The sequence below is a fragment of the Phoenix dactylifera genome, chromosome 18 (genome assembly GCF_051530095.1).
Source record: "Phoenix dactylifera cultivar Ajwa chromosome 18, Ajwa_hap1_PhDact_Kaust_v1.1, whole genome shotgun sequence".
In the NCBI taxonomy this organism is placed as follows: domain Eukaryota; kingdom Viridiplantae; phylum Streptophyta; class Magnoliopsida; order Arecales; family Arecaceae; genus Phoenix; species Phoenix dactylifera.
This window is the reverse complement of record NC_143207.1, coordinates 17,246,778-17,267,152: the sequence shown is the minus strand read 5'-3', so window position 1 is coordinate 17,267,152 and position 20,375 is coordinate 17,246,778. Positions and strand designations below refer to the sequence as shown.

The window sequence follows — 20,375 nt, the reverse complement described above, 5'->3', positions numbered from 1 at the left end:
AAAAAAAAAGAGAAAAATAATATTTTTATGAAAACAAGATTTTTATATTTTATGAGAAAAAAAATCAATGAAGGACATAAAAAAGCTACTCTCTCACAGGTTGGAAATTAATTTTTTTTAAATTATTTTTAAGCAATCGAGATTAATGGATAATAGATATTTCACATAACTTTTCAGAAAAAATAAATGCTCAATCACAAACATAAGCCACTATGAATTGTACCACTTTTCTATGATGATCCAAACATGTTAAAACTATTTTTTCAGACATTATATTTTCAGAAATCAGCTTTCTAGAAAAAATATTTTAGAAAAACAAAATACCTATGAATCAAATGAGTCCAAAATATGATAGCCCTGAATGCCAACACGTTTAAGTTCCTTGCACTCCAAACAACCATAGCACATATTATTATCTTAAGAACTTTTCAGTAACGCTAGCATCAAACATCAAGATGTTAATGGCTTCATCTATACATAAGTGATTTTATTACCCAATGTAGATCAATATAGCCTGCTAAGATGATCTCAATCTTGAAAGAGCTGGATTCCTAATCAACCACCACACCATCCTGGAAGCAATATGTGTTCTAGGGTTTCATCCTGGTTGTTGCATCAGACAAACTGGCATCACACCTCCAAAAGCCAAAATGGATGATGCTGGAAGTTTGCCCAATGCCAATTTCCAGAGTCTAAGATGAAGGACTCTTTTTTTTTTTTCTTTTTTTTTCTTTTCTTTTTCTTTTTGCTAGAATGGGTGGATCATATCTGATGGGTACGGATATACCCAATAAATGAAAGGACTCTAGTATGTGAGCCTTAACCTTCCAAATTTTTGCCAGCCAATTGTAATTGGCCTACTGCCACATCTTCGCTGCTCCGGCTCCCTTGAGAGCCCATTTGGTTTGCTGCAAGTGGGCTCAGTAGAATCCAACTTCATTGAAGGGGATATTTAAGCATCTTAAGACCTTTTCACACTTATAATTTGATGCAGGTCGGAAACTTGGTCTAGCTCCAATCACAATTGAATACCGAAGTGGCTCGCCTATTCGCCTGGCTCGAACCGAATTTATATGGTTGAATGGTTAATTTGACCCAAATCTTAGTAGAGATATCGAATGTTACATCTTATATTGATATCTTGGTTCTAATATATCAAATTATTAATAAAGATTTAGCATATTATTTTTATTTCCTTCTTAAAGACTTTTATCTCAAATTGCTAATTTCTTGGCATTTGAAACCCTCAACTTCAACCCCCATGATGTAGATTCACAGAATCATCTAGCCAAAGATTCCAAATATGGCCCCTATCAAACCTTCGAGGGATCAAAAATCAAAAACGTACCAACTCAAAGCCCATTAAGTCGGATCCAAATTTGAATTGAATCTTTCTCGCAAGTAGCTAACCCGACCCGACCAGCATAACATATTTAATAAATAAGTCAAATCAAGCTAGACGGCTTAAACAAGTCTTAGATAAGTTCAATATATTTTACACATATTAAAAAAGACCCGAAAAGATGGGTCATGATCGGATACAACAATGACATAGGTCAAAAATCCAAATTTTAAAACTAAAGTCGAACTATTTAATAAATAGATCTACATAGATCAATCCGCCTAGGACCGAAACATGCCAAACCTAAACTTTTTTTTTTTTGAAAAAAAAAGTTGATTACGGATCATAACCGTGGGTTAAATTGCTACCCCTAGTTAAATCTAACCACAAAAACAAAACCAGCTAAAATTAAAAGAAAATAACTCTTTGACGGCCTTTTGGCATGCCACGTAGAAGATTTATAGAATCTTAAAGATCTAAAATTCCCTCGAATCCATACCAAAGATCTGAAATAACGCTCGAGCGTGACTTTGACGTTAAAACCGACCATAAAATCGGAAGTACCAAACTTTTTGGTAAGATTTTTGTACATAGTAATACAGAGGAAGAGGAAGAGTATACTTTGTTTTATATACTCTCTCTGGGAGGTGGCGTTGTTGTTTTGGCGTTGGGTTTCTCGTTGCCTCGTCGAACCAGGCTCCATGGATGCAGGGGAACACGATAAGTCGCAGGACGCGAAGGAGAAGTCCGTCGATGACTGGCTCCCGATCACGTCGTCCAGGAATGCCAAGTGGTGGTATTCAGCCTTCCACAATGTGACGGCCATGGTCGGCGCCGGCGTCCTCAGCTTGCCGTATGCTATGTCTGAACTTGGATGGTAGGGAGGGGAAAAGAAACCCTGTTCTTCAAATCATAGTGTTGAAGGTTTGGTGTTCGATTGTTGTTTTTAGCGGGAGCGAGTGTTTTAATTTTTATTACATGATTTTATTTTGTGGGGTATATATATATACATATATATAGATATAGATATTTTTTCTTTTAAATCAAGTTTTTGGCTAGGATCGATCTGTTTCAGATAATAGAATGGTGTTGATCGTTTCAGAATCTGCTTAAAATAAAAGTAGTTTCTATTCTTTTTGTCATAATATTGTAAGTTTTTTTTTTACCTTCTTTTCTTCTGTAATTCTAAGAATTTTTTTTTTAACCTTTTTTTTTGTTATTCTTTCTGTTTGATAAGGGCTTCTCGATTTCATGATTGCTGTCATTTTCAAGAATCAAAACTTCCTGTTATGGTTCATCATGCAACTAATATCACAAAGTGAAGAAGGTTTAGATCTGCCATGCACAAGGGATTACAGTTTGATGCTATATGAATCCAAGAGGTCAACTGTTGTGGCTTACAACTAAGTGACAACAATAATAGTTGTTCATGCCAATGGACCATGCCTTGCTAGAAGAATAAACTTTTCCTTAATATCCTAGAATACAAAATAAAACTATTTTATTTCATCAAAAAAAAAATCTATTTTTTCAGCAGAATCTATTTCTTGGTTTGTGTTAAAATAGTTCGTGCTGCCAGCTTAGAATTTTTGTTTATTTTGTTAGCATGTTGATATTCACCTTCTACTTTTGCCTAATTAGCAAGGTAATTAGTCATGACCTCTCTGTTAATTAGACAACAAATATGCTAAATCTCTTCGCAAATATTTTCTTTAATTTAGAGAGAAGAGTTAAATTTAAAGCCAGTGAAAAGCTTAGCAGCCTCTGTAATCGTTGCAACTGTTTTTGATTTGTCTGCATTTGATCTAATGTTACCTGAAACCGGATCTCATAATACTCTCTCTTTTTTTCTTTTGATGAATGATGAAGTGAGGCATCTCCTTCATTCTTATTAATCATATAAAATATATTTACAAGGTAAGTTGGCTAAGTTATAAAAGTGCATTTACGTATGAGGATCTCATAATACTCATATTTGTTCTTAACTCAGCAGATGGATCCTATAATAAAACTGTGTATTGAGGATCTTATAATACTCATATTTGCTCTTAACTCATATATGGATCCAATAAGAAAACTGTGTGTTGGTTTCCTGCGAAAGATTAATGGCTTATCCTCCTTATGCATAATTGAGCAGGGGACCAGGCGTTGTAGTCCTAATCCTTTCATGGATCATCACCTTATATACTCTCTGGCAAATGGTAGAGATGCATGAGATGGTACCTGGAAAGCGATTCGATCGATACCATGAGCTGGGGCAGCATGCCTTCGGAGACAAGCTTGGTCTTTGGATTGTGGTGCCTCAGCAACTTGTCGTGGAGGTGGGCGTGAACATCGTCTACATGGTCACGGGCGGAAAATCTCTAAAGAAGTTCCATGATGTTGTCTGCCCTGACTGCAAAAACATCAAAGTGACCTATTTCATCATGATCTTCGCCTCACTGCACTTTGTTCTCTCCCAACTGCCCAACTTCAACTCAATTTCGGGTGTCTCCTTGGCAGCTGCTGTCATGTCCCTCAGGCATATACTCTTCTCTATGATGCCAAAGCACCTGATTATTCTTTCTGACTCTATATTGCTACATGTTGGGTAACATTATTTTAGAAATCATTAGTGACAGTATCTTTATTAGAAGTGATTGAAATAATGTGAGTTTACTTGTTCTCTCTCCATTCTTCTGATAGTAGTAAAGAATGTGCTTTTGTACACTAAAAGAACAGTTTATGATATGCTACTTCATGTTTTTAGAGGAGACTACAAAGTACAAAAGGTATGTGTTTGTCTTTTGAAACTTTAAAATCTCTCTTATTGAATAGAAATTTTGTAGAATTTCAAACTCTCTCTTATTGAGTAGAAATTTCAAACTTCATGACACTTTGCCTTCTTTTTGGCCTGCGAATACATGTTCCTACAAATTCCTGATGCTAATTTTCATGTAATTTGAATTCAGGAAGCTTAAGATTTTATACATTTGGAAATAAAATTAAAATATATAAAATGTACTTCCTTAAGGACTATTTGCTTCAACATTTGAGGTTTATCAGCCTTTCAATGAAAACATTTGAGAAATATAGCATGAGTGAGTAAAATTTTAGCTGTTTCAAAGCTTTGATATCTATTTTTTTTAATGTGGAATTAATATCTACAATTTAATTGCTGTCTCTGTGACTTATTCATAAACTCTTATCAGTTACTCCACCATTGCTTGGGGAGCTTCTGCGGCCAAAGGGAGGCAAGAAGATGTGGAGTATGGTTACAAACCTTCGAGCACGGCAGGAACTTTCTTCAACTTCCTTAGTGCACTCGGAGACGTTGCTTTCGCATATGCCGGTCACAATGTGGTCTTGGAGATCCAGGCAACTATACCTTCCACTGCCGAGAAGCCATCAAAGAAGCCTATGTGGAAGGGTGTCATTGTTGCCTATATTATTGTTGCCATTTGCTACTTCCCTGTTGCTCTGGTTGGGTACTGGGCCTTCGGCAATGGGGTCGAGGACAACATCCTCATTACCCTGGAAAAGCCAAGGTGGCTGATTGCCATGGCCAACATGTTTGTTGTCATCCATGTCATTGGGAGCTATCAGGTAAGGCTGCTTGCAATTGATATTCTGAAAACTTGAATCACATTAAACAATCAAGGAAACTTGGCTTCTGATCAGATGTAATATCTTCAAATATTCCAGCAAGCAATCAAAAAAAGGCTTAACGCTTCAAGATGGAATATTTTCAAATACGGTGTCTTCATAAGAGAAACAATTCAAATATTTTCAAATTAGTGGCATCATAATAAATTTGAGAAACAAAAGGAGATAGGGATTTAATTCATTTAGATGTTAACATGATCTTTTCATGATAAAGATACTGTGTTTTGCAGAAAGAAGTATTAGTTACCATGTCATCTACAACTCTAACTGGTTGCCCATATATTGAGGAAAAGTCACTTTTCTTTGCCCAAGGAAACTAGGGAAAATTATTTTCAGCATAATGATGCTAATAAATTGAACATGTTCTTATCAGTGATTATAAATCATTTTATTTTTTTATTGATGTCTTATTATTCATTGTAAAATGCTTTGTCAAAATTTATCTAAAACAACAGTCGGCAAAAATGGTTGCATCTTGTGAAGTTTGTTTATATATATCTTTTGATGATTCTTTCATGATTCTGGCAACAATGCTAGATTTCCTTGATTTTTATTTTTGATAATCACCTCTTCGATTTTCTCTCATAACCTAAACTGTTCAGTAGGGACATAAAGAGATAAAAATGTATCCTGTGAACCCCGTTTCTCTCTTGTTCCTTTTTATAATCCGTGCAGTAGCTGGTAGTCTGATTTTTTTCTTGAATTGGTGATGCAGATTTATGCCATGCCAGTTTTTGACATGATAGAAACTGTCTTGGTGAAGAAACTCCATTTTCCGCCGAGTCTTATGCTTCGATTAATTGCTCGCTCTGTATATGTTGGTGATGACCCTCTCCTTTAGGCCAACACATATTTACATCATTTTTTTTGTGACATTTAAGTTTGCTGATTTTTTTGTTATTATTATTATTATACCTCATGCCCAGCTTTTACAATGTTCATTGCTATATGCTTCCCTTTCTTTGGTGGGCTACTTGGATTCTTTGGAGGATTTGCATTCGCCCCGACTACATACTTCGTAAGCCCCTAAAACCTTATGAAATAGTAGAATATCCTTCAAGAAACAGGACATACTTTTTTCATGAACCATTGAGGTACTAGGGGAACATAAGCAGTGTTTCAAATGCAGAAACTGTCACAAGTTTTTAATTTCCATTATTGCAGAAGTACTGATTCCAATCTTAAATCTTTTTACACAGCTTCCCTGCATCATGTGGCTTGCCATCTGCAAGCCTAGACCGGGTAGTTTTTCTTGGATCACTAATTGGGTAAGCCTGATCGCTCTAGGCAGTTTCATTTTCACTTGCTTTATGGGCATCAAGCTAATCCTATTTTGTTTTCGTGTGCTCCAGTTCTGCATCATACTCGGTGTCCTGTTGATGATTTTATCACCCATTGGTGGACTAAGGCAAATCATAATCCAAGCAAAGACTTATCAATTTTTCTCGTAAGCTGCCAGTCAAGAATATAAAGGAATTGAGAATGGAACAGGTTGAAATCAGGTGATGGAAATGATGAAAGGTTCATTCATGTTACTGAGAGCCTTTTATTTGATGATAGAGTGGGGTAGCATATGTCTGAAAAACAATTAGCATTGGCTTGGAATTAGATGAATGCTGTTGTCTCAAAGAAACATCCTTTTAGCTGTTCCTTTGTGTGTCAAAAAGTATTACTATAATTATTATTTGTGCATGCTAGTAAATTCCATGCACCATAATGCCTTTCATTGTCAAGCTTTAAGTGAGAGTCTTATTCTAGACTGTATTATTTGGCAGTAATTCTTTTCTGAAAGGGTGGGAGTGTTGTCAAAAAGAAAAGAGGGCTGCATAAATGAGGAAACCACTCAACAAGGATCATAAATTGAATCTATAATGCGGGCCTCGGATGACTTTTAGAATCAATTGTCGTTTGTTTTCCAAAGACAAGACTTCTTCTATTAGTCGAAATAGAATACAGAAGGATGCAAACCTATCATCGTCTTAATTGTCATGAGGGGTGAATTGTTCTATGTTTCGAATCCATTACCTCCAGATCATGATGGAACAATCTTACCATGACTCGCTATCTGAGAAATGAAGCTGTGAATATACTAAATTATCTTAACTTAGTGCCCTTATTGAACAGCAATATCTCCCCCCCTCCAGCATTTGTTTTGGTCTGAGGTTCTTAATGAATCGTGGGGATATTCGAATAAGCCATGAAACAAAGAGCAGAATTTCGTAGAGAGATAAAAGTTGTCTCCGATGGTACTGATTCACTTCATTTTTTTTTTACGTTGGCTCTTGGCATCTGTGATAAATAATAGCATCAAGGGATAAGATCCCAAGATTCTTAATGAAATGAGGAAGTTGAAAAAGAATATTTATTAACTGAGACATGCTGTCTTTGAGAAAGAGAGCGAGAATGAGGAGGTAAGCCTCATGCTGTTGTGTTCTGATTGAGGTCAAGAAAGAGCTAGAGATGATAAAGAAAGTGCCTCAAAAGCCACTTGCACTACCTTTCCCAACAATCCATGCACACGAGCACGTCTAGGCTTATTACTCCAATTACAACGCAAGATAGGCAGCTCAGTGGTGCTCATAGCCAGCAACAGTTTTGAAGAAAAAAAATCAAATAGGAAAAAATAAAAAACATAAAAGAAACAAGCCGTGGCTTGGACTGGCAAGCAGGACATGTTTATTTGTGTTTGGAGCATTGTTGCATGGATGCTTGTGGATTTTTATCCAAGAGGAGGGAGAACTGTAGGACTGGAAGCAGTCTCTTATTAATAACCACATAATTTCACCGAAAAAACAGCCACAGTACAATGCTTTCAAAATATTGAAACATGGATGATAGACCTTGAAAATGGTTGCTTTCAATAACCTGCATCATAAAACTCAATAAAGTCAGATTTCTAATATTGTCTACTCATTAAATTTCATATTTCTATTCAAGCGAACGGGATATTCTCCCTATTCTATGCCATTATTCCTTGGGATGCATCCTATGGCTTGTTGGCTAATCGCCAGCCTGAAAGAACCCTGGTGACTTCCCGAGGTGTGAATCAGTGGTAGACTGTGCAAACTACTTCAAAGTACCCAGGAGTGGCACTTTACTGATGATTTAATTATAACAGTAGGATCAACAGTGTGACTCCAGGGTTAAGAGGAGCCAAGATTTTCTATAACATTACAGGGGGACACGGCGCTATGAAACCTTAACATAGGTCATAAAGATACAAACTTGGTAGCCAGAACATGCTGAGCAAGGTAATTAAGTCAAAACCTGTCATTGCTGAGGAAGAACATGACCAAGTTGCACATAAAGTAAAGCAGACATGTCATCACCTTCCATCAATCAATGAGGGAAAAGAAACCTCTAAGAGGATAGCTGAGGTAGCTACTCCTATGATACCTGTTATAAATGCAGCATCTGCTTGTTTGCACTCCTTTTCTAACTATTTTGACATTCTGGAGCTACCATTTTATCCACAAACTGCTCATTATTCTGTCAGCTGTTTATTAAACAGTTCTACCCTGTTCAACAATGGCTCACTACTGCTCAGTTATTTCACAAACATTTAATTCCTCACTCAGAGTGGAGCATTTTCCACTTTCCCATCAAATAACCAAATTCTCAACCTCATGAAACTTCTGCAACAGAAAGGAGGAAAGCAGGAACAGAAAGAAACCTACAATCAACACATCAAAGCCAAAAATACAGCCGGAGACATCTATGAGCATCGATGTATGAGGATCATAACTGCAATAAGAATGAACGAACTTTGTTTTTATCTATCAGCTGTCTTTGTACAGTTATAGGGAGCAAAAGCATAAAAACAGTCAATATCAACAGCAATCTACAAAACCTCCTACAGCTCCCAAATTGTAATAGGCAGCATGGAATATAATTTGATGCCTCAATTCAGCACATAAATATCACCTATTTTGAGTCAGCAGCATCAGCGTCAGACTGGGCTGCAATCAATCACCAATTTCCAACTGATGGCGACAGCATCCTATCATAACTAGTCCATACTTCACTCACATAAACTATACAAGCTTCCCAATGGGACCAACCTGCTTCTCAACTTCAAAACTGAAGGTCACTTAAATTACAAGCAAGAAACCAAAACAGAATGTCAGAAACCAATGAAGCACGCCCTTAGTAGCCTGCTCGGCAATGAAACCATGGCAGTCTTGATGGTGGTTGGCTTTGACCAAATAGAAAAACTGTATTCAGGATGCATGTGGGCCCAGTCTGCCTCATCAGTAGAATATTGTGGAGATTAATCAGTCCATGGGCGTATAAGTAGTTGGAAGAGGCAAAAATGGTCAATCAATTTCTCCTTCCTCAACATCATTAACAGGTATACTCCTTGACTCACCGTCTTCCTCCTCTTCATCATCAACTTTCATGTACAACCCAAGTTGTTCTAAAGCGTTAGTGCCCCCAAGTTTAATACAGCCCAAACCCTCCTGTGTGTGAGTAGGGCTTGTCTCACCAACAGAACTAGGTACATGCTCAGCTGGAACAGTTCTAAGCATCTCTAGATCTTTTAGAAATAGATTGTTCTCATCGATCTCGGCAGTCTTCTCCATCTGCATAATGCATAGAATGTCCACCATCAAATACAAGATCAGAATAACAAACAAAAGCTATCATGATGTGCCTGAAAACAAAGTTTTACACACCTGAAGCAAGGCCTGACGTGCTGCTTCTCTCTCGAGTTCACGTTTGCGCTTAGCTTCTGCTGCAGCTTCTGCTTCAGCTTGCTTTCGAGCTTCTTCGGCAGCCTTAGCTTCTGCTTGCAGCCTAGCTTTCTCTGTTGTCATATGATTATAAGTAAATCATTCACAACATGACATGAAAGAAAAAAAATTCAGTGAAACAAAATGCATGTGTCTCATTGACTCTTACCTTCCCTTTTTTGCCTCTCAAGCTCCTCCCTCTCCAGCCGAACCATCTCTGGATCCCTCTTCTCACCCTAATCTCAAAAAAATGACTACATGAATTATGCACATGATAAAATTCTTCTGGAGTATAACATGCAACCAGAAGTGACATGGCAAAAATTTAGTCACTCTTCTAACCAACCTGGTCAAGGGTCTTCTCACGAGCTTTGAGGATTGTATCAGCAAAGCGATTTCTCAATAAAGCTGCTCGATAGAGCTTTTCAGGGGAGACTTGCCTCTGCGATGGAGCATTCTCCCCTAAAATTTTCATAATAAAAAGGTGAGGGGATCTGTGCATAGTATATGCTTGAGATCCTGAATTTCACAGTATTCTTCTTGGAAATTCATTCTTACCCTCTTGCTGGCTATTTACCTCGCCAGATGCAGGTACAGCATGCACATCCTGTTCTAGTTGATGTAACCTATTAGAAGATCCTACAAATTGCCAACAGTGCATGACTTTAGACAACAAAATGATGAAAGAACGTAATAGTATCAATCTCCAGATACAAGAAAATTTATAAGCATAACCATTTACACTGGGTTAAAGGTGACATCCAATAACTTACTGTTGGCATCTAGCAGGTCTAAGATATCACTTTTTTCTTGGTCCAGAGATGCCCCAGATCGTACATTTCCCTACATAAACATGACAAAAACTACAATTTTTAAAGAGTAAGAAAAATGCCCTGAAGTACGCAAGTAGAAATAGATTTAACAAAAATATGTTTCATATTGATAATAATATCAAACAGATATGGAATGATAAGGCTAGAAATTTGCCGATAATCTCAAGCAACAGCTCATGCTGTAATTTCAAATGCTAAAACAAATTAATAACCTTTGTAGGATTAGCAACTTTTACATCTGATTCACTTCCTGAAGAACTACCAGTGTCTGAATCTGCAGAAGGATCAAAAGACTAGAATTACAAAGTATATTTTGCAAGAACAAATTTTTAAGCATCTATACATACCAGGCACCAATATTAATAACAAAATAAAACGAGAAAAGACCTCTGGCATGCAACATAAAGTGCGCTATAGAGTGTATTATTAAAGAGTCATGCAGATAAACTGTAGTTAAATCAGGAATTTGTACTGGATGGATAGGCCCCCCCTGTCGAAGGATACATCTGTAAATCCTTTGAAACAAAAGAAATAGGTTTTCTCTCCCATCAATCATCATGAATCAATAATACAGATAGATGAGAGACAAAACATGAGAACCAATAGCTCAAAAAACGTTAGAACTTCCGTTGCAGGAGTAACAAGACAGACTAGTTATCTGAAAATTTCAATTTTCTCAGCAACCTATAGCTTCACGTAGCTCTTGCAGCATTTAGTCTACATAGCAGAGTTCTCATACCCTTTCTACTTAACATGCATAGCATAAAGTTCTGATATTCCGAAAAAATTCTCACAGTAGTTGACGCTCACCAGTATTGGAAGTTTAACTTAAAAAAGTTTGAAGGCCAGTCTTACCATGCTGATTAAAACTATGATCCACACCCAGCAAGTCTGTAAAGTTGTCTCAACCATCCTAGCCCATATTGCTGCATATTGACCAGTGCATAGGTATATTTCTCTGATGCACACAACATAGGCCAAGACAAAGACGTGCAGTCCTGAATCCTACCTTCCTATTTCAAAAACATGTTTTACATTCCCAAATAACCATAACACTGAGAATCAAATAAACTATACTTTAAGGGACAATATGTCTAGGATCTTTAATCCTCTAAGGAGACATCATCGGGGGCGGTAGGGACCATAAGAGAGGACCTCTAGATGACTTGGATGAAATCCACAAAAGACAATCAGTCAACTTAAAAGGGGCCATGTATTTTTCACTCAGGGGCTATTTGGAGCCCTGTAGTTAAAGTTGCATTGCAACTCAAGTCACATTGCAACTTATGACACATTAGTTGACTTATAAGAAGGCTCACTACCTGTGTTCCAAGGAAAGTTTGGGAAAAGAGGGGCATCTTTGATAGAGATTTCACCAGACATCTTGCGAGTGGACGCTAGACCGGAGCACTTGATGTACATGACAATGAGGGTGTTTTGGATGAATTGATTGACACTAAAGCTACCGACAACAAGGGCCTAGGTGAGACCTAGGTGTCCATAGGGAGGGAGCGGTGGTGGTGCATACCTTGAAGAAGACAAAGAAGGTGAAGGAGAGGGAAGGAGGGGTTAGGCGGTGGTGGCGAAGGAGGCGGAGTGGAGGGGTAGGGCAACATAGTAAAGTCTGAGGTGGAGCAGGCAGCTGTAGACCTCCTGGAGGTGATAGAGGCCGGCGATAGCATTGACGGTGGCAACAAAGGGGGAATTGAGAGCAGGATGAGGGATGAGAGAGGAAGGGAAGGAGGAGATACCTACTGCAGTGAAGTTCGAGGTGGCCATAGGCCTCCTGGAGGTGGCGGGGGCAACAACATCATCAAGGGCGATGACAAGGAGGGACTAGAGAGCAAGGCAAGGGAGAAGAGCGGGAGGAGGAGAAGGGGCCTACTGTGATGAAGTCGGACGCGAAGGGGCCATGGGCCTCTAGGAGGTGATGAGGGCCAATGGAGGCATCGAGGGCGACGGCAAGGGACTTAAATACGGGGCATGAGAAGAGAGGGAAGGGAAGGAGAAGGACGACTGGAATTTAAGATCCTACTCGAGTTGCTGCAACTTGCCCTGCAGCCATTTCAACCACAAGTCGACCTATTGCAAAATTGCCTTGAGTTGCAACATAACGAGCAACTCAACTGACTATGCAATTTGAGTTGCAAACATTCAAACAAGCCGGATTGCCTGCACCTGTAACTTGAGCTTCATGCGACTCCACTTACTGGACTCCAAACAGCCCCTTAGGGAAATTCACTATTTATTCCACATGTGGTTCATTATCCTCAATATCTAATTATCAAAGTCATATCCAACATCCCACCCATATATATAACAAGCAGGCCATGACTAGCAAATGGAGGCAGATACCCTGTAGCCTAGAACCCCAGTTACAGCCGTCTCTCCAAGACAACCTCATGCAATACATGTTGCAGTACTTGTGGCAGCAATGGTAATTGTGCCCCCAATGATGCCAAAAAAGTATACAGGTTACATAAGCCAGCATCAAGCCAAGCATCATAAATATATGAAGTTCCAATAGTATATCTATAAGTGCACAACATATGTGATATACAAGCTAATGAGTAAATAAAGTAATGCCCACTAATAACTATACCATAATCATAGACTTAAGCTTGTAAGAGTCCTTAACATCAAATTATAGTGGTTATTTGATGCCAATCTGAATTTTAGACTAAAGTGTAATCTACACGTGCACAACATATGTGATATACAAGCTACACGTGCACAAATTATAGTGGTTACTTGTGCCCCCATCAAATTATATCTATACGTGCACAACATATGTGAAACAGGCTAATTAGTAAATAAAGTAATGCCCACTACAACTATACCATAATCAAAGACTTAACATCAAATTGTAGTGGTTATTTAATGCCAATCTGAATGCTAGATTGAAGTTTAATCTATGTAATACATAGTAATCATCACAAACATTTAGGATGTTTTACAATCTTACAATAACATCTGATACTAAGGAATTAAGTTTAGTCGTTCAAAAGCATGTCCATATATTAGAATAAAGAAACTATTATTGTTCAAAGGTTAAAAAACAATTTAATAAATGCACATCTTAGCTTGTGAATTATGTATCTTGTGACAAGCTAGTGTACCTTTATGGGCCAATGCTTACCATATATTGGCATGGTATAACATAATAAATCAACCATGCAGCCCCTAGCCAAGTAAGGCACATGCACGATATTTTGGGGGTTGCCAAGTTGCAATCAAGGGAACAAGTAGGCATCAAAATTCATGTCCAGCATGATGTAAAATCAATTTTGATTCAACCAAAGCCCATGGCCCAACCTTGTGGGTCTGTTTCAGGTCTTAAACCTTCTACTCGACTGCACTCTACAAGGGCCACTACGAACTGGATCAGCAGCAGTAGATTTCATTCTATATGAACTGGATCAACTGCAGTAAATTTCATCTACTCACCAAAAGATAGTTCAAAACATAAGAGTCTGATCTGCAAATGCCAAAGCTAAGTGAAGCATAAACAGAAATTGATCCAACTATAACCTGAATATCTTCACTATGTGCTCAATTTTGGGTCCAAATCAACACTAACCAACCAATTCTGGTCAAGTATAACCAATGCCATAATCAAGTCGTGGCTGACCCATTAAACTTGCAGTCTATTGGTAGTTAAGTCATTTCATGTTAGGTCCATGCAACGGATAGTGCTTACTAGTTTTCTTCTAAGGCCCTGTTTAAAGTGCTCTGAGATCTTCCAAGAAAACTTACCACTTTGAAACTTTCTGGAAGTGGAATGATGAAAAGAGATTAGTAAAGCTGGCAGGACAACTAATCCCTATTTCTGGGATAACCTAACCCTTTTCCAAGAGGATTTATCTTATCCCTAAAAAGAATAAGGATCAGTTATCTTTCCAGCTGCCCACTCTTTTAACTTTCCAACATGCTTTTAAGAGGGAACACTCAGCTGGAAGATCTTCTCGCAATGAAAAGATCTCCTGGCATCCAAATAGGCCCTAAATATCTACTCTAAACAGAGAAGATAAGGGACTTGGCACAGATCTACCCTTCAAACATTGTAACCCACATCCCTTGGTTTGAGATTAAAGCAACAGAAGGTCATCAAAGTAGATGAAGATTATATATGAGAACCATAAATTTAAATTCAATCACAAGATTGACTACAACCATCCAAGCCTACGGGCAAAAAATAACGTGGCAATTCACTTGAAAACAAGGAATTAAAAGGTACCCATGTTGTTAATTTGTAGCTAGCATTTCAACTTATTAGAACACTAGTTACTCGAAATAATAGCAAATTAAATTTAACATCACTACTTAGAAATATTGATTATCTCAAAATAATCTGTTCACTTCTAACAATAATAGACAATGAAAAACCAAAAATTTCCACTTTAACATCAATGAACAAAGTATAAAGCAAAATAGCATACGGTTTTTTAAAAGGCAGCCGCGGTATGCAGGCTCTTTCCTTCTAAAATTGCTTCAAAAGCATCTGTTAAAAGTTCATTCACAAAATTGCTTCAAAAGCAATCTCTTTTAGAAAAAGAAGCAATACAAAAAAATGACACAAGTTTTTTCTTCTTCTTTGTGGCAATGGTAGCCATCTTTCCTTCCCTCTTTCCCCGATAAATCATAGAAATGCTCCTATCTCATGCTTCCCTTCTACTCTAACTTAGAGGATTATTGCAGCAATTTATCCCCATGAACAATTCCGTATCAAATCCGAAATAGAATCAGCCATGGGATGCTAAGATCAACCCAAGTTTATAAAGGCAATGCATCCTTTCATTAGTCACATCTATATAACAAGCACATCCCTCTAATGCATGAGTAGTCAACCATCACCCTAAATGCTTGATGCACAACTTATTGTTTCTGTATGTGAATTTACATACAAGTTAAAGCTTTCCTCATCTACTCCTACATAGATGTGATGTACAGCAATCAACTACCAAGGCTGCCTAGCTTGCCCTCACATATAAGCAGCTGTGTACAATCAAGGCCATCCAGCTTCCTCCACTTCTTCCTTCCCATCTCAGATCGGCCACTCTGTATGTGCCTAATACCAATTTAATTAGTTGTCTCTGTACAAAATTGATGTGCCTTGAGAAGGCTGGCCAGTAAGGACATTGAGATTAAAAAAAATATACCAGTATCAAATCAGTAAATTATCAAATCACTTAATATTTGCGCTTATTTCAGGGTTTGTTCAGTGATCTGCTTCAGCTTTGAGTATCATGAAAACATTTTCACATTAAAGAGTTTAATGAACTGGTTTAAACATGTCAGGTTTTATGATGTGTGTTTGCCCAAGCACAGGTTCTTAACAAGAAACTAAACAAAACTCTGGTTTTTAATATGAGTAACTACTGAGCCAGAATTTAGTAGCACTAGATATAAAGCATAGGACATCTGGAGGAAGAAAATTTTCATCAAAAGTGCTAGGGGTTATAATAGATGTTGTTTGCTAAAACTATCAATCAGCATTGTCTGAAATGTCAACTTGAACTCCGATGCAAAGTAACTCGCGAACCCAACAGAAACACATTTTAAAGGGAAATGACATGATATCATCAAAGAAATAGCAAAAAGCAACCTAGAAGTAATGAAAATAATGCAGAGTTTCATTCATCAATACAAATAAACACCTAAAGAATAGGAAAAAAAAATCATCAACACTGCAGATAGAGATCAGCGCATAAGAAACTATATGGCATAAATTGCATAAGCAAAAAATACATAAAATTTCACAATAGAACTGCTGCATCAAAACACATAGGTATTAAGCAACAGAATAATGTAGTAAGATGAAAGAAAGAAAAAGACATAGAAACAAGCACGAACCACTGGAAGATGACCCTGAGTCACTAATAGAACTGCTTGAACTACCACACTTGCTGTTTCTAAGTGTTGTATCTTTCTCTATCACCACCGGAGGATAGCTTGAAATAGGAGGGTCATTGCCACCAATATCCACATCTTCATCAGCTGGCTCATTTCCTGCACACAAACAAGAAAGAATGATACAATTGTAAGATCTGAAGTCTCTAATGTACAACCATATCTTGCATTAAGAAAAGCTAGGAGTGGAACAAGAAATTAACCTGTGCAGGGATGCATAGTAGAATTACTAAGTCCAGATACATTTAGAATCTGCAAGAAAAATTAGGCTAGAATTAGGAACATATGGAATAAATACCATATTTATAAATTCTAACCAATCAATCTCACCTCCATTTCACAAGGCTCAGCTTTTGCTTGCTGCCCGGTCTGTTTCTCTCGCAAATGATCATCCAGAAGCTTCTTTAATTCGAACAGACTATCCTCGCCAAAGGAATCAATATCAATCTCCATCTCATCCTCGTCTGTTTGATTTGCATTGCCGGCATGGCTCCTCAAAAAATCAATGATGTGTTCTGGAAGCTCCCCGGTTTCTAGGCGCCTACCCAAATTCTGCTTCTCCTCCTCTGTCAACTTTGGTTTAACAGTCTGAGGCACAACAATATTGTGATTGACAGGAGATGCTTTTCTCTTCTTCGGCTGCATCATTGGCCTGGCAGCTTCTGTTTCTCTTTTAACAGCTGCATCAGCTGCAGCCAGTTTCTTTTCAACAGGTTTCCATCTTGTTTCAAAGAACTTACTCATGACATCTGCCATGATATGTACATCATTACCAGGTGGATTATAGGTCATGGCATTGGTGAATGTGAGCCTCACGTCTGACACAAAACCCCACAGGCTAGAATAAGCACCCGAAGCTATCTTACTCTTAATTGTTCCCAAATCCATTGGATGCTTAATAATTTGGAAATAATCTGGGAGTTTCAACTTCACCACATCAACAGGAGTATTAAATACCCATCCATACTGGTGTGTCATCAAGCGCTTCAGAAGTGCCTCGCACTGTTTCATCAACATGGCATATGAGTTGCTGATAGGAGGCGGTAGACCCTGCTTAGCAGATTTGAACTTTCCCAAGTTCCCATGCTTCAATTGTGGACCATTATGATGCACAATATCCTGTTTCTTCACACGCCGATCACTGGAGGACGAGTTGACAACCCCATTAGCACCTGTTATACTCTTAGAGAGTATTTTCCTCTTGAATAACCGAAACTGCTCAAGCTCTCCTCTCAATCTAATCTCCAACTCCTTCCTCTGTGAAATAGACAACTTGGACAGAGAAATTACTTCCAATGGGACATTGAAGCCATCACACTTTTCCATACTTAAGCTTATACACTTCCTTTTAGGAGCAGAAAAGTCATCTGAGTCAGCACGGCCCGAGCTACCAAATCCTTCTGACTCACCAACCGTCTCAACTGCATGCCGGTAGTCTGGGACAAAGCCCGAAGAGTATGCCTTTGAGAACTTCTGCGTTTTCCCCATCATTGGATTCAAAAATCACAAGCTTTTTCTTCAATGCTTTACCTTGGTGCAATGTAACATAAACAATTTTTTCTCCGAGGGTTAAGACAATCAAACTTTTACATGACCACCATGCCACAGAATCCCTTCTTCCGAACCATAATGAATATCTTTGTAAAATATAAATTTCAAAACTTCTCGGCGGATTTTTATAATTTCTGGACGTTGATGGTACTCAATTCAAATTTTCCACCAAAATAAGTCGCCCAAGCTCTGTCTTTCTTCTTTTCACTAGCTTTATCAGTATCCCATTGCAGACCGAATCAATACGCCCACCTCCTATCAGAGGTCTAAGATTCATCAGAAAAACCTAAAAGTCCGCAGCAAAACCCTAGCTTTCACCAGAAACCCCAAAACCTAAATTAATAAACGAATAACACAAGCCCACTCACCCAACTCTCAATAGATAAGATAAAAAAGCCCTAACCCTAGCTCTCCTCCAGCCACAACCCCTTACACCAAACCTAAAGCTACGAGCAGTAATGTGCCCCAGAAATCAACCCCCTTAACTCCACAAAACCACCCCTAGATCGAGAGAACGAGAAAGAGAAGCGGAGAACGAAAAGAACGCGGCGAGGTCGGTTTAAAAACAAACAAACAAAAACTAAACACCGGAAACGCTTCCAAAATCCAACACAAAACCTGGATCCCTAGCCGAGAAGCCGCTCCCGCGTGAAGAGAAACAGTAGAATGGAGACCTCTATCTCTTCTCTTCCTCCCCTTCCCCGCCCCACCACCCCCCGCCCCAGCCCCCTCTCTCTCCCGCACCTCGCTTTCGTCTCCGCTTCCTCTTCTCAGCCTCGAAGTGGGAGAACGCGAAGAAGCCCCTCAGAAAAACGCGAACGCTGAAAACGGCGAGCGTGGCCGGCCCTTTATACCGGCCCGTGGCTCGGCATTTGATCGATCCTGGCCGTCCGTTTCAGTCTAAAGCGTCAATCGGACGGCAGAAGTTCGTATCGATGGCGAGCTAACCAGATACTTTCGAAATCAACGGCTACGAACGATAGCATCCGGGGATTAGTCCAGATCGCCGGTCCATTAGACCATCTAAAGTCTAACAAATACTTCAATATCTTATAATTAATATGTTTTTATTGGATTTGATTATTTTGTTGAACTTTATGATTTCTTAGGTGCAGGAGAATATTGGACACTTTGTTCTCATATTTAAATGTGGGCCAGGTATTCATCAATCTAAAGGGTCATGTTATTTATCCTTCTAAATATCAAATTTTGCATGAATATTCTTCTTAAATTGATATTTATATGTATACCTTCATAAAATACTTATTTTATTATTTTATCTTTTTTTTTATTATTTTTGCATTTATACCCACGCTATCTAACACATTTAAATATTAGCGGTTTTAAATTAAAATGATTAAAATATTCTTAGTGGGTAGATGTGCAAAAAAAAAACATTATAAAACGATTGCAATGAAGGAAAAAAATAATTTCAAAATTTTAATTTATTTTTAATTAAAATAAATATGATTTTTATTAATGGTGTTAAAAGAACCATTATATTAGGGGAATTTGTGTCAAAAAAAGTGTTTTTATGAGAGCATAAAAATAAATATAAATTTTAAGAAGGTATGTACGTAAATTTAAATTTTTAGAAGAATATTCATGAAAAAAAAATTTATGCTGCATAAGTATTTAACTTTTCTCTCTTATGGTACTCACACTCGAACCATGCGGATGTATTATTCCAGGACTGGTAGCACTTCATACCCATATCTTGGGCAGCCATGGGTTCCCTTCGGCAGAGTTGTTTTTGAGTACAGAAGGATGGATTGCTGCATCAAACCTGTTTGGGTGGAATAACTGGGAAACCTGGGAATGAAAGAAACGCCTGTTTTTATGAGTACAGGTATCAACTTCTGTGTGGGGAGTGACCAGCTTTCTACATTCTATGTTAGCAAATTTCCACAATAAACTTTATATAGCTGTTTAGGGGTCCAGCTATACATTTCTTGCAATCTTGGTATTGTAGATGCTAGGATGAACATGGAATTGGTGAATAAACTTCTTTGGGTGACTGCAAGATTAGACGGTTTTAAACCCTGCAAGAGTTATGCTTGATTTCTCAAAAATCATTATATGTTTAATGGTTTCTTTTGTACACAAGGTGGAGGTTTTCCTGCATTCATTCTTTGTTAAACTTGTCTACGGATGCTTTGGTTGGGCCTGGCTGCTGCCTACCACATCTGAGTTATATGGTCTAGAGCAAGGTACAATATTTTGGTATCGGATCCCATCCCAATAACATCCTATTACTTTGTCAGTACGTCTGGTACAGAAGCTGGTTGGCGTACCAAATGTCGGTACCCCATACTGTATACTGATACCAAATAGGTACAATACGGTCTGCTTCATACTGTC

At 38.1% G+C, this 20,375-nt stretch overlaps 2 protein-coding genes across 2 annotated transcripts; one reads left to right on the top strand and one right to left on the bottom strand.

Moving 5' to 3' along the window:
* The first annotated feature begins 1,886 nt into the window (after positions 1-1,886).
* On the top strand, positions 1,887-6,705 carry LOC103714501 (lysine histidine transporter 1-like). The gene is made up of 7 exons (XM_008801768.6): positions 1,887-2,219; positions 3,480-3,863; positions 4,534-4,927; positions 5,703-5,808; positions 5,914-6,005; positions 6,187-6,255; positions 6,340-6,705. The coding sequence occupies exons 1-7, from the start codon at positions 2,044-2,046 to the stop codon at positions 6,436-6,438; spliced, it is 1,320 nt and encodes a 439-aa protein (XP_008799990.3). The 5' UTR covers positions 1,887-2,043; the 3' UTR covers positions 6,439-6,705.
* A 2,027-nt stretch (positions 6,706-8,732) lies between these two features.
* Positions 8,733-18,834, bottom strand: LOC103714479 (transcription factor GTE9-like). The gene is made up of 10 exons (XM_008801744.6): positions 16,794-18,834; positions 16,667-16,715; positions 16,407-16,562; positions 10,766-10,827; positions 10,494-10,563; positions 10,279-10,359; positions 10,067-10,182; positions 9,890-9,956; positions 9,664-9,794; positions 8,733-9,570 (listed from the first exon to the last, which is right to left on the bottom strand). Exons 1-10 carry the CDS (start codon positions 17,952-17,954, stop codon positions 9,304-9,306), a joined length of 2,160 nt encoding a protein of 719 aa, XP_008799966.4. The 5' UTR covers positions 17,955-18,834; the 3' UTR covers positions 8,733-9,303.
* Positions 18,835-20,375: the final 1,541 nt, after the last annotated feature.

Excerpts from the sequence above, each read along its gene's own strand:
- LOC103714501 (XM_008801768.6), top strand. The coding sequence starts at position 2,044 with ATGGATGCAGGGGAACACGATAAGTCGCAGGACGCGAAGGAGAAGTCC. Across the intron at positions 3,864-4,533 it reads GCTGCTGTCATGTCCCTCAG|TTACTCCACCATTGCTTGGG; the intron begins GCATATACTCTT and ends AACTCTTATCAG. Across the intron at positions 6,256-6,339 it reads TTTCTTGGATCACTAATTGG|TTCTGCATCATACTCGGTGT; the intron begins GTAAGCCTGATC and ends CGTGTGCTCCAG.
- LOC103714479 (XM_008801744.6), bottom strand. The coding sequence starts at position 17,954 with ATGATGGGGAAAACGCAGAAGTTCTCAAAGGCATACTCTTCGGGCTTT. Across the intron at positions 10,828-16,406 it reads CTCAGGGTCATCTTCCAGTG|ATTCAGACACTGGTAGTTCT; the intron begins GTTCGTGCTTGT and ends ATCCTTCTGCAG. Across the intron at positions 10,360-10,493 it reads AGACCTGCTAGATGCCAACA|GATCTTCTAATAGGTTACAT; the intron begins GTAAGTTATTGG and ends GGCAATTTGTAG.